The sequence below is a fragment of the Chiloscyllium punctatum genome, chromosome 7 (genome assembly GCF_047496795.1).
Source record: "Chiloscyllium punctatum isolate Juve2018m chromosome 7, sChiPun1.3, whole genome shotgun sequence".
NCBI classification, from domain to species: domain Eukaryota; kingdom Metazoa; phylum Chordata; class Chondrichthyes; order Orectolobiformes; family Hemiscylliidae; genus Chiloscyllium; species Chiloscyllium punctatum.
Genome location: NC_092745.1, coordinates 91,551,593 through 91,565,134, shown reverse-complemented (window position 1 = coordinate 91,565,134; position 13,542 = coordinate 91,551,593). Strand labels below are relative to the sequence as shown.

The window sequence follows — 13,542 nt, the reverse complement described above, 5'->3', positions numbered from 1 at the left end:
CATTACATGTTTTGGCATTTTCAATGGAGCTTAATACAAGACCACAAGAGCTGTATTACACTGTGCTATTTCTCTACATACTAAATGTTATTTATTTCCCAACTTATTCCCCATGTTATACACTGTTTCTTAACAAAGGCAAGTAACGTGTTCCTGCGCAGCCTGGATGGCTCAGTAGTTACCACTGTTGTTTCACACCACCAGGAACCCAGGTTTCATTCCACCCGTGGGCAACTGTTTGTATGGATTTTGCACATTCTTCCAATGTCTTCATGGGTTTCATCTGGTTTTCTTCCACAAACTAAAGATGTGGAGATCTGATGGATTGGCTATGCTGTTTGCCTATTATTTATTTATCTATGCCAGTTAACTATGTGATCTGACTATATCGCGCACAAGACAAAGCTTTTCACTGTGCCTCGGTACACGTGACAATAAATTCAATTCAATTGGCCCATAGTTTTCAGGGATGTGCAGACTAGATGGATTAGCCATGGGAAATGTGGGGTTACAGGTGGGTCAAGGTGGAATTCCCTACACTGTAGGGATTCTGTGATTCCAAGTGAACTGTTAGATGCTGCATGAAACCTGCCTGAGGGTGACTGGTTATTTTCTTCCTGTGAAATGCTGAGTGTGTTGTTATTTTTATGAATGAAAAATGCAAAATTTCTTTCAACCATGATATGCTCACTGACAGTAATATTTAGTTATTTAATTTTACCTGACCAGTGAAACAGAATGAACCCTTATCAATAAATATCTACAGGCTTAATCTTTTGATTTGTGGAGAGTGAAGTCAAACTCTGAGAATATGAGGTTTTGTGGATTGTGTCAAAATGCAATGAGTCCAAAGTTTGGAATATAGGTTTTTAAAAAAATGCAATTTTATGATGTCTCTCAAAATAGAAATATTGTTCATTGGTTGTATATATTGCAATAAGACCATCCATGTTCAAAATTGCCCCTTGTTTTCCATTAAAAACTTTAAATTGTATGTAAGCCACTTTCTTAACATTAAATGCCCCAATTCATACAAAACTTACTTTCACTGCACATTGGCAATTCTACACACTACAAACAAATGGGGAATGGAAATGAGTAACCTCATAAAAGAGCAACATTGAACTGGAGAAAGGACAGGATGCAAATTTTGTGAGATCTCCTTTACATAGGAGTTTTATACTCCTAAAAACATTTAAGCTTGTGCATGGTGGTTTAAATTTCTTGATTTTCCTGCTGAAGAAAAATAAACAAAGTTCATGTAGTTTGCTTTTGAATTATTTAGTACAACAATGGAGTAATTGTTTTGATTCTTAAATTAGTCTCTATCATCATGTCCAAACATCCAGATAAGGAAAATACAGTAGGAACAGTTTTGAAAACCTTGGCACCCAAATTCTCATGTTTTACCCAAATGTGCTTATATATACAAATTACACATGCATAATTTTTTTGGTCATTTCTGAATGTTGATCCAAATCATTGCTTTAATGTGGTCAATATAAATAAACAGCCAGATCAACAAAGTGTACGGTACTTCTAAGTGGCTTGCTGTAAAAAAACTGCTACTGTTTTTATTCAGATGGGTTCAAAGTGGAAAAGGCAACAAATATTTGTAGCTCTTTATTTAAGTGTGCTGAATCATGCCTTAATGAGCTACAAAAGGTAATTTTGACAAGTGTAGATGAACACAGGAATCTTAAATGTTCAATGTATCTAACAGTCCTGAGTTTATGGAAAGGCATTGAATATGAGAGTTGATGCTCAAACTATAGTCAAGTGATACAGTCAGTGGTATATATTTCTAAGGAAATGTTAAATTGAGATCTACTTTCCACCGTAAATTGATGGAAAAGATCTTGTACCAATATTCAAAGAGTAGGGATCCCCCAACATCAGTGAAACATGTTCCATACGTAGTGTTACATGTGATGTACAATACAAAACCGGTGACTAGGCCAAACCAGTTCATGCTCCATTGCAGTTTCCATCTTTTCCCATATAAATCAATCATGGGAACTATTTCCTTATCCTGCACTGTTTAGCTGTTTCCACAAACATTTAGTTGTTAATCTTTTCCTCTGTTTGAGATGTTTGCTGATCATTTGGCTGCCACCTAGCAAGTGGCTATGAAAATACATTGGATAAAAGCAAATTACTGCAGATATTGGAATCTGAAACCAAATGAGAAAATGCTGGAAAATCTCAGCAGGTCTGGCAGCATCTGGAAGGAGAGAAGAGCTGATGTTTCGAGTCTAACTGACCCTTTGTCAAAGCTAAAAAAAGGGGAGAAGTAGGTATTTATACGAGGCTGAGAGAAGGTGAGTCATGGCTCCAGAAGCAAAGGTAGCAATAAAGAGATGATAATGATAGCGCATAGGGAGATTAGGAGCTGTGAATGACCAAGGCTGAACCCAGTGTTGTGTGACAAAATATGGGGGGGGGGGGAGGGTGAAACAGGGGCAAAATGGAAAACGGGAGAAGGGTAGCAAAGGGGGAAGAGGAGAGAAAAAGGTGATGAGAGTGGGGAGCGAGAGAAAGGGGCATAGCTTTAAATTAAGGGGGGGGGGGTAGATATTGGACTGATGTTAGGGGTAGGTTCTTCACTCAGCGAGTAGTAAGTTCATGGAATGCCCTGCCAGTAGCAGTAGTGGACTCTCCCTCTTTATGGGTATTTAAGCGGGCATTGGATAGGTATATGGAGGATAGTGGGTTAGTGTAGGTTAGGTGGGCTTTGATCGGCGCAACATCGAGGGCCGAAGGGCCTGTACTGCGCTGTATTCTTCTATGTTCTATGTTCTATAAAGGGAGACAAGCAAGAAATAAGAGGTACAGAACATTAAAAAAATATATAAAAAAGATAAATGAAATAAAATTATCTGAAGTTGTTGAATTCAGTGTTGACACCGGTAGGCTGTAACGTGCCTAATCGGAAAATGAGATGCTGTTCTTCCAGTTTGCGTTGAGCTTCACTGGAACATTGCAGCAGGCCAAGGACAGACATGTGGCCATGGGAGCAGGATTGTGTGTTGAAGTGGCAAGCCACAGGGAAGGTCCCGGGACCTGATTGCACACATTGGTAGCCTGAAGGACACAAACATGCCAAATGAATGCAAGTCTTTTTCACTCGAAAATCGAGCCCCCTGCCGCTTTGAATTTATTGTGTTAAAGCAGAAGTGGTAAGAGACGTGAAATGTTTGCAAAAAATCAATGATGGGGCGAAGCGGACCGGACAGAAATGAACGTCTTGTATTGAGTTTGCGCAGAATCAACCGGCGGACGCGCGCGTTGTTGGACGAAAGTGGCGCCTCGGGCCCAGCCTCTCCCTGTGGGGTTAACGTGTTCACCACTCCATCCTTCTGACTCCGTCACGTACAGCGTCAGTTGGCGGAAGTTGTTGTTTTTAAACCCGACAGCTTGTTTTTTTCTTCTCTATCTGCTGCTGTTAAGTTTCTCGTGGGTTCGCGCCTGTCAGACGTACCATGTTTGCAGGAAAAAACAAGAAGAAGCCGCCGAGCAAAGGCCAAGGAGCAGCAACTGCCAAGCAAGTGAGCACGATAATGACCTGAAGAATGAGAGCAACTTGGTTATTACTTTTCAGTGTGTTTCCGGCAGAAATGTGCGGCGGGCAGTGTGATGTGAAATGTTTCTATAGTGTTTCACAATATTTATTAGTTTAAAATTGTTTATCAGCCGCCCCTCCCAATATGACAGTAAATCGAAAAGCTGTGAATGCTGGACATCTGAATTAAAATTGGAAATTGCTGGAGAAACTCAGAGCTGGAAGCTTCTGGGGTGAAAACAGATCCGATGAAGAGTCATCGGGCTCGAAGCGTTGACTTGCATTCTTTTCATAGATGCTAACAGACTTACTGAGTATCTCCAACAATTGCTGGTTTTGTTTCACCCTATTATAAATTGCATTTTACACTTACCTCAGGCATTTTTAAAAAGTTGCTCCAATACCTTTAGTTTAAAATACACGCTCATATTGTCATAGTGAGCTAATCTTATTTTGAAAAGAAACCAAGTGCCGTTTACGTTTTACAGATTGGTGTTACTGCAAGGCGACAGGTGTGTCATGTCATATGATTAGGTGGGATGTTATTAAACATTTTATTGAACATTGTAGAATATCCACCAGTGATATCGAACACTTTTTCATTCTATACATTTGTTCTATAAATTCTTTTAAGATTATAGAGCAATTTGTGATATAAAATGCAAAGATTTTTCTGGGCCTTCAGGAATTAGTGCAATCCATGTATTGATAGTGTTCCCATAAACCAGAGAATCTCCGGTTTTTGAGCCGTTTACAGTGGTGATCCATGTCAAGGAAATGAATGCATGTGGCTTATATTCAAACTTAGGGATGCAAACATTGGGAAATAGCAATTTAGGCAACAACGGGCACTCGGGTGGGGTGGGGGGCGCACCTGAGTGGTTAACTGCCTTAACTACAGGCCTTATTCCCAACTCCAGAAATGTATCTTTATGTACCACTATGCTGCTTACATTTCTAGCGTCAACAATCTTTAATTTTTATTCAGCCACTGGGTGTAATTGCCAATGTTTGTAAACATAGCACTACAATTAACTAGATTAATACTGACCAGAGGGTTAGTGCAACTGCAGACAAGGAAATTTTATCCTGTTTGTTTGAGTTTAACTTGAATCCAGGCCCAGTGCAAAATGCAATAAGTAATTATTAGTGTACAATGTAATTTTAAAATTAAATCTGTAATTTTGTATTTTAAGCATTTTTACTTTTTTTCATTATGGCTTGTGTCCTTGTATGCTAGCTGGCACGTGAGTACAGATATTTCCATATAGTAAAGTGGTAATATTTGCTAAATACTGGGTACATTTCAATTAGATGGGAAGTAGAGGTGGCTAGATTACCTTCAGCACAAATATTTAGGGGGCCCTCTTGTGGCATGGTGGGAGTGTCTCTACCCCTGGACTAGGCTCAAGTCCCACCTGTTCTGGAATTGTATATTAACACTTTTCTGAACAGGTTGATAAGAAAAATGGGTTAGTTGGATTTTTTTTTTAAAATTCAGTTGCAGGTAGGTGTTAAACAGTGGATGAGAGTTCACATGGTCCTCCAGAAAGATTCGGGTATGTTTGAATAATTTGTGTTCCTTCCTGAAATTCTGTTAAGGGCCCCTAAACGACTACAAGTAGTGAGCATTGTATGCCTTGGTAACTTCATGTTTGATTCCCAAATTATGGCAAATTTAATTGATCCCAGCCTAAAAACAAAAAATCAGCTAAATCCCTGTGCATCATCACTGTTTAGAGAACTCGCATAGAAGATACTTAATGATGACAAGGCGCTTCAGTTAGTCTCTTTTGTCGCGTGATTATTTTCAATCCCGGCCAATGCAAGAGCAGTTGCCTTTTGACCAAGGTTACAGAGAAGTTCTCTACAAATGTTCCCTAACACAAGCTACAATTTCCAGGAGAAGAAAATTAGAAAGGAAAACTTTCTCTTTCTGCAAAACAGGGCATGAAACATTACAAACAAACCTAAAATGAGAACATAATGTCATTGATGAGAGTAGGGTTAGAAATATTGTCAGGTGTTCTGAGTTTTATTATATGCTAAGGCATTAGAGAAAGTGATGAAAAATTACTATAATACCAGAACTGAGTAGGTAAATCTTTCAGAGAGAGAAAATGAACAAATTGAGCAAGTGATCCCTCAGTGATGAAGAAAATTATGAAAAGGGTTTGATAGGGTAAATGTCAGGAGATAATTTTCTTCCTGCAGGTAAGGCCAGAGGTAAGAACCATAAACGTAATAATTGCTAAAAAAAATCCAGAAGTGATTTTTTTTTTACATTCATTCATGGGATGTGGGCATCACTGGCTGGCCAACATTTGTTTCCTGTTCCTAGTTGGCGTTGAGAAGTTGATGGTGAGCAGCCGTTTTAAACTGCTGTAGTCCACCTGCTGTGGGTTGACCACAGTGCTGTAAGGGAAGGATTTCGAGGATTTTGACCGGCAACGGTAAAGGAGCAGCGATATGTTTCCAAGTCAAGATGGTGGGTGACTTGGAGGGGGACTTGCAGGTGGTGGTAGTTCCTATGTATCTGCTACCCTTGCCCTTCTATATGGAACTGGTTGTGGGTTTGGAAAGTATTGTCTGAGGATCTTCATGATGATGGTCAGACTTTGAGGAGTTAGCTGGTGAGTTACTCACCACAGTATTCATAGCCTTTGACCTACTCTTGTTGCTGCTGTGTTTGTGTGATGAGTCCAGTTGAGGTTCTGGTCAGTGGTAACCCCTAGGATCTTGACTGTGGGGATATCAGTAATGATAATGCCATCGAATGTCAAGGGACAGTGGTTAAATTATGTCTTATTGGAAATGGTCATTGTCTGGCATTTTTGTAGCACAAATATTACCTGTCAGCCTAATTCTGGATTAGTGGTGCTGGAAGAGCACAGCAGTTTAGGCAACATCCAAGGAGCTTCGAAATCGACGTTTCGGGCAAAAGCCCTTGATGAAGGGATTTTGCCCGAAACGTTGATTTCGAAGCTCCTTGGATGCTGCCTGAACTGCTGTGCTCTTCCAGCACCACTAATCCAGAATCTGGTTTCCAGCATCTGCAGTCATTGTTTTTATCTACTTGTCAGCCTAAGCCTGGATAATATGCAGGTCTTGTCGCATTTGAACGTAGACTGCTTCTAACGAGCCACGAATGGTACTGAGCATTGTGCGCTCATCCGCAAACATCCCACTTCTGACCTTGTAATTGAAGCAGCTGAACATGGGTTGGGCCCCGGACACTACACTGAGGAACTCCTACCGAGAGATCCTGGAACTGAAATGACTGATCTCCAACAACCACAATCCTCTTCCTATGTAATAGGTATGACTCCAACCAGTGGAGAGTTTGCTCCCTGACAGTCATTGATTCCCGATTTGATAATGTTCCATCATAAGGTGAGTTTACCATCTAAAAGGCACAAGTAAATAGCGTGCTTTAGTACTTGGCACTTACCTCAGTGAATGCAATAGCACTTCAGAAGCTTGACACCATCCAGGACACAGCAGCCCCTGATCTCAGTAGCAGTAGTGTGTACCTGTCAGAGAAATTAGCCCAATAAAGCAGAGATCACACTGGCCACATAGTGAAATTGATACCCTGGAAGAGAAATTGACAAGTCTGACACAGAACTGACTGTCTGTATTGGTAAATAAAGGATTCTCTTCCCCGAGCTGTGAATCAAAATAGGTTTGTATAGGAATCCTGTATGATGATAATTAAAAATAGGGAGCATATAATGTATTTGATAATTAAGTAATCCAGTTACGATGGTGATAATCACAAAGCAGTTATCAGAAAAATGTCCTGGTTGTAGATGCAATGTAGCATCCTGGCAGCATCAATCAGTTCTTAATGGGATCAGGAGATTCCACCTCCCTTCGAGGGTAGGTGAGAATGTCCCTTTTAAAGCAGTAAGACATTTGCATTGTTTCTTTCCTGTGAGCGAGGTATTCTGGTGCCTCTCCATCTGACCTGTCCTTTGTGTGGCTTTGGTATCACTGGGGTACGAGGCTGCCCTTAGGGCTTTGGGACAGTTGTGTTGGATCGGGTCCAGGAAGCTTATTGTTGGTTTGTGCTGGGAAGTATATTCCCTGATCTGCGAGTGACTATGGTCATGTCTGGTTTCTCTTGTCAGCTTGTTTGGTCAATGCTGAGGCTCACTGTAAGTAATCTAATCTAATTCTGGGTGTTTCTTGTATAGTTTGGACAGGCCTGATTTTCTGTGTTCTGTTGTGGCCAAAATGTGGGTAGGCAGGGTGGCAGATCTTTTCCCACAGTGCTATCTACAAGGTGCACAGCAGAAATTCAAAGATCCTTCGACAGCACTATCCATACCTGCAACCACAATCATCTAGAAGGGTAATGGCAGCACATACCTGGGAATACTACCACCTGCAAGTTGCCTCAAAGCCATTCACCCCCCTGATTTGGAAATATATTGTTGTTCTTTGTGTTGTTTAGTCCAAATCTTTGAATTCCCTTCTTACTGGCAGTGTGGGTTTAGCTGTAGTACAGTCTGCATTTGTTCATCAAGAAGGCAGCTCACCACCCAAGGATAACTAGTGATGGCCCAGCCAGCAATGCCCATATTTCACAAGTGATTGCTTAAAAATTATAGATTAGGTCTTTTTAACAACAAAATTTGGGATAAAAGAGCAGGAGCGTATGTTGATGGTAGGATTTGAGTGGAGCATAAGCAGTTTTTTTGGGCTGAATGTCTTACTTCTGAGCTGTATGTATGTAATGCAACACAGTACACTGGTTGCAGTCTGCTATATATGCATATCCCCATATGTTTTCCATTAACTGGGTGAGAATATAAATTTTAATGTAAAGAATGTGACCCCTTGCAACTAAGAGGCATTTATTTACTGTTGACATAATTGCAATTAACTTCGTTATATATTCCAGGTTAATTAGCAACTGTACAAAAGTTTTATGACACTGATCTTTTTTGACACAGCTTGGCCTGTTTGTAGACTTCTCGCCTGAGGACATGATGATGAATACAAATGGGGATGATGATGATGGAGACCTGGAAGCAGAATTAGCTGAAATAACTGGAAATAAGTCTGTTACTAAACCAAAGTCTAAAGGCAAATGTTGGTATACTTTTTTTAAAATCTGGTTTACTGGTTTAACCTTTGTTTGTAATTTAATAGCAACTATTACTTCCTGAAAGCCTTCATTTTAAAAAAAAGTTTAAGAAGGGCGGAAAATACAAGCCAGGGAACTATAGACAGGTGAGCCTGATCTCGGTGATGGGCAAGTTGTTGGAGGGAATCCTGAGGGACACGATGTACGTGTATTTGGAAAGGCAATGACTGATTTGGGATAGTCAACATGGTTTTGTGTGTGGGAATTCATGTCTCACAAACTTGATTGAGTTTTGTGAAGAAGTAACAGAGAGGATTGTTGAGGGCAATCTACATGGACTTCAGTAAGGCATTCGATAAGGTTCCCCATGGGAGACTGATTAGCAAGGTTAGATCTCATGGAATATAGGGAGAACTATCCATTTGAATACAGAACTGGCTCAAAAGTAGAAGGCAGAGGATGGTGGTGGAGGGTTGTTTTTCGGACTGTAGGCCTGTGACCAGTGGAGTGCCACAAGGATCGGTGCTGGGTCCTCTACTTTTTGTCATTTACATAAATGATTTGGATGCGAGCATAAGAGGTACAGTTCGTAAGTTTGACACCAAAATTGGAGGTGTAGTGGACAGTGGAGAGGGTTACCTCAGATTACAATAGGATCTGGACCAGGTGGGCCAATGGGCTGAGAAGTGGCAGATGGAGTTTAATTCAGATAAATGCGAGGTGCTGCATTTTGGGGAAAAAAATCTTAGCAGGACTTATACACTATATGGTAAGGTCCTAGGGAGTGTTGCTGAACTAAGAGACCTTGGAGTGCAGGTTCATAGCTCCTTGAACGTGGAGTCGCAGGTGGATAGGATAGTGAAGGTGGCATTTGGTATGCTTTCCTTTATTGGTCAGAGTATTGAGCACAGGAGTTGGGAGGTCGTGTTGTGGCTGTACAGGACATTAGTTAGGCCACTGTTGGAATATTGCATGCAGTTCTGGTCTCCTTCCTATTGGAAAGATGTTGTGAAACTTGAAAGGGTTCAGAAAAGATTTACAAGGATGTTGCCAGGGTTGGATGATCTGAGCTACAGGGAGAGGCTGAACTGGCTGGGGCTGTTTTCCCTGGAGCATTGGAGGCTGAGGGATGACCTTATAGAAGTTTATAAAATTATGAGGGGCATGGATACGATAAATAGGCAGAGTCTTTTCCGTGGGGTTGGGGAGTCCAGGACTGGAGGGCATAGGTTTAGGGTGAGAGGGAAAGATATAAAAGAGACCTAAGGAGCAACGTTTTCACACAGAGGGTGGTATGTGTATGGAGTGAGTTGTTAGAGGATTTGGTGAATGCTGATACAATTGCAACATTTTGGAGGCATTTGGATGGTTTTATGAATAGGAAGGGTTTGGAGGCATATGGGCCGGGTGCTGGCAGGTGCGACTAGATTGGGTTGGGATATCTGGTCAGCATGGACGGGTTGGACCAAAGGGTCTGTTTCCATGCTGTACGTCTCTATGACTCTAAGTTAATACTTCATTGAAATAATGAATTCACTGATAATTAGCAAGCCCATTTAATAACACGCACTGTATAGATATGTTTCTTTAGCCATGGTATAGACTAGCAATTTACCTCTAAATATAATATTATCACTGGAAAAATAACAGCAACTGAACAAATGAATAGCTTTCTAATACCTGAATTGTTTTACATTTTAAAGTCTGGACTTTGCTATAGATTTGAAAACAAATAAAATATTAGTTAGGAAAGCTTCCTAGAGAGAAATTATAGAAACTCCAGTTGATTTGACTTGGTAAAGGAAAAGATATTCTGCTGAATTACCATATAGTCTTAAATGTTATAGCACCCTTTGGACAGAGACACCCTGGAACATTTTCTGATAAGGTTTTTTTAAGAACATAGAACATAGAAAATACAGCGCAGAACAAGCCCATCAGCCCTCGATGTTGCGCTGACCTGTGAACTATTCTCAGCTCATCCCCCTACCCTATCCCATCATCATCTATGTTCTTACCGAAGGAATGTTTAAATCTCCCTAATGTGGCTGAGTTGACGACATTAGCAGGTAGGGCATTCCACGCCCTTACCACTCTCTGTGTAAAGAACCTAACTCTGACATCTGTCTTAAATCTATTACCCCTCAATTTGTAGTTAGAGTATCTTGTGATCATAGTGTATACTTGACATTGTTAATTATTTTTGATTATCCGCTGAACTGTTACGTGAAGTGAATGAAAAACAGACTTCAGTATGATGGGAACACAAACGGCAATGTGTAGGGAGCTTTCATTGCAATCAGCTCGAGAACTGAACTTGCACTCCAGGTCAGCTGAACCAAATAATAATGAGTAGTTCCAAAGATCACATTATGGCAAAACCAACCACCATCAATCACATTCTTGAAATAGACTATGAATAGACCATGCAAGTCTTAGTTGTGCATGGGAATGTTCTTATCAGTTACTTTAACCCAAAGCATGACTAATAATTTATGCACGATTCCAAACTTCAATGAAAGAGAAATATTTCCAGGTTCTGTTCTGAATGGTGATAGATAACCTAAGGCAATATGTATGTAAATTATTTTACCTGCATTGTGCATAAGACATATCTATTAAAATTCATGCAGTTAACTAAAGCATTGTCGATGTAGCCATTTTGTTGCTAGTCACAATTCGATTGGATAATTCTGGGATAGGGAATGATGTGTAGGCCTCTCTTTTTCCATTATTAAGAATTCTATAAGTGCATTCTATTGCACTTTTCCTTTTTAAATTTATACATCCGTTGCATTGTCTTCTAGAATAGTTTCTTAGTTGCATATACTTGACAAAGTTGACACTGGTGCCTACTGCACCTTGTAATGCCTCTCTCTTGATCTTTCCAATTGAACTTTTTGCAGGTGTTAGAGGAGTTGGTTTAAACATGGGCGAAGTTGTGGATTAGTAGTGCTGGAAGAGCACAGCAGTTCAGGCAGCATCCAGGTAGCTTCGAAATCGACGTTTCGGGCAAAAGCCCTTCATCAGGAATAAAGGCAGTGAGCCTGAAGCGTGGAGAGATAAGCTAGAGGAGGGTGGGGGTGGGGAGAAAGTAGCATAGAGTACAATGGGTGAGTGGGGGAGGGGATGAAGGTGATAGGTCAGGGAGGAGAGGGTGGAGTGGATAGGTGGAAAAGGAGATAGGCAGGTAGGACAAGTCTGGACAAGTCATGGGGACAGTGAAGAGCTGGCAGTTTAGAACTAGGGTGAGGTGGGGGAAGGGGAACCTGTTGAAGTCCACATTGATGCCCTGGGGTTGAAGTGTTCCGAGGCGGAAGATGAGGCGTTCTTCCTCCAGGCGTCTGGTGGTGAGGGAGCGGCGGTGAAGGAGGCCCAGGACCTCCATGTCCTCGGCAGAGTGGGAGGGGGAGTTGAAATGCTGGGCCACGGGGCGGTGTGGTTGAATGGTGCGGGAGTCCCGGAGATGTTCCCTAAAGCGCTCTGCTAGGAGGCGCCCAGTCTCCCCAATGTAGAGGAGACCGCATCGGGAGCAACGGATACAATAAATGATATTAGTGGATGTGCAAGTAAAACTTTGGATGTGGAAGGCTCCTTTAGGGACTTGGATAGAGGTGAGGGAGGTGGTGTGGGCACAGGTTTTACAGTTCCTGCGGTGGCAGGGGAAAGTGCCAGAATGGGAGGGTGGGTCGTAGGGGGGTGTAGACCTGACCAGGTAGTCACGGAGGGAACGGTCTTTGCAGAAGGTGGAAAGAGGTGGGGAAGGAAATATAATCCTGGTGGTGGGGTCTGTTTGGAGGTGGCAGAAATGTCGGCGGATGATTTGGTTTATGCGAAGGTTGGTAGGGTGAAAGGTGAGCACCAGGGGCGTTCTGTCCTTGTTACGGTTGGAGGGGTGGGGTCTGAGGGTGGAGGTGCGGGATGTGGACGAGATGCGTTGGAGGGCATCTTTAACCACGTGGGAGGGGAAATTGCGGTCTCTAAAGAAGGAGGCTATCTGGTGTGTTCTGTGGTGGAACTGGTCCTCCTGGGAGCAGATCCGGCGGAGGCAGAGGAGGAGGAATTGGGAATACGGGATGGCATTTTTGCAAGAGGTAGGGTGGGAAGAGGTGTAATCCAGGTAGCTGTGGGAGTCGGTGGGTTTGTACAAAATGTCAGTGTCAAGTCGGTCGTCATTTATGGAGATGGAGAGGTCTAGGAAGGGGATGGAGGTGTCAGAGATGGTCCAGGTAAATTTAAGGTCAGGGTGGAATGTGTTGGTGAAGTTGATGAATTGCTCAACCTCCTCGCGGGAGCACGAGGTAGCGCCAATGCAGTCATCAATGTAGCAGAGGAAGAGGTGGGGAGTGGTGCTGGTGTAATTACGGAAGATCAACTGCTCTACGTAGCCAACAAAGAGAGACAGGCATAGCTGGGGCCCATACGTGTGCCCACGGCTACCCCTTTGGTCTGGAGGAAGTGGGAGGGTTCAAAGAAGAAATTGTTAAGGGTGAGGACCAGTTCGGCCAAACGAATGTGAGCGTCGGTGGAAGGGTACTGTTGGGGATGTCTGGAGAGGAAAAAACAGAGGGCTTGGAGGCCCTGGTCATGGCGGATGGAGGTGTAGAGGGATTGGATATCCGTGGTGAAGATGAGGCGTTGGGGGCCGGGGAAACGGAAGTCTTGGAGGAGGAGGAGGGCGTGGGTGGTGTCTCAAACGTATGTGGGGAGATCCTGGACAAGGGGGGATAGGACAGTGTCAAGGTAGGTAGAGATGAGTTCACTGTGGCAGGAGCATGCTGAGACAATGGGTCGGCCAGGGTGGTCAGGCTTGTGGATCTTGGGAAGGAGATAGTCCGGGAACCCCACACTGCCAGGTTCTATGTGGTTGGAGGCTGTGGGTGGG

At 42.5% G+C, this 13,542-nt stretch overlaps 1 protein-coding gene across 5 annotated transcripts in view; it reads left to right on the top strand.

Annotated features, from left to right (window-relative positions):
* Positions 1-3,338: 3,338 nt before the first annotated feature.
* Positions 3,339-13,542, top strand: part of cc2d1b (coiled-coil and C2 domain containing 1B) — a 79,901-nt gene continuing 69,697 nt past the window's right edge. For 4 of the 5 annotated variants that reach the window (XR_011961158.1, XM_072574302.1, XM_072574300.1 and 1 more), the window contains exons 1-2: positions 3,339-3,548; positions 8,524-8,662. Coding sequence is in view for 4 of the 5 variants with exons in the window: in XM_072574302.1 (XP_072430403.1) it covers positions 3,483-3,548; positions 8,524-8,662 (205 nt within the window). In the remaining variant the exon portion in view is untranslated. Of the gene's footprint in view, positions 3,587-8,523; positions 8,663-13,542 lie in introns of all 5 variants that reach the window. The other variant, XM_072574301.1, reaches the window with a different exon arrangement.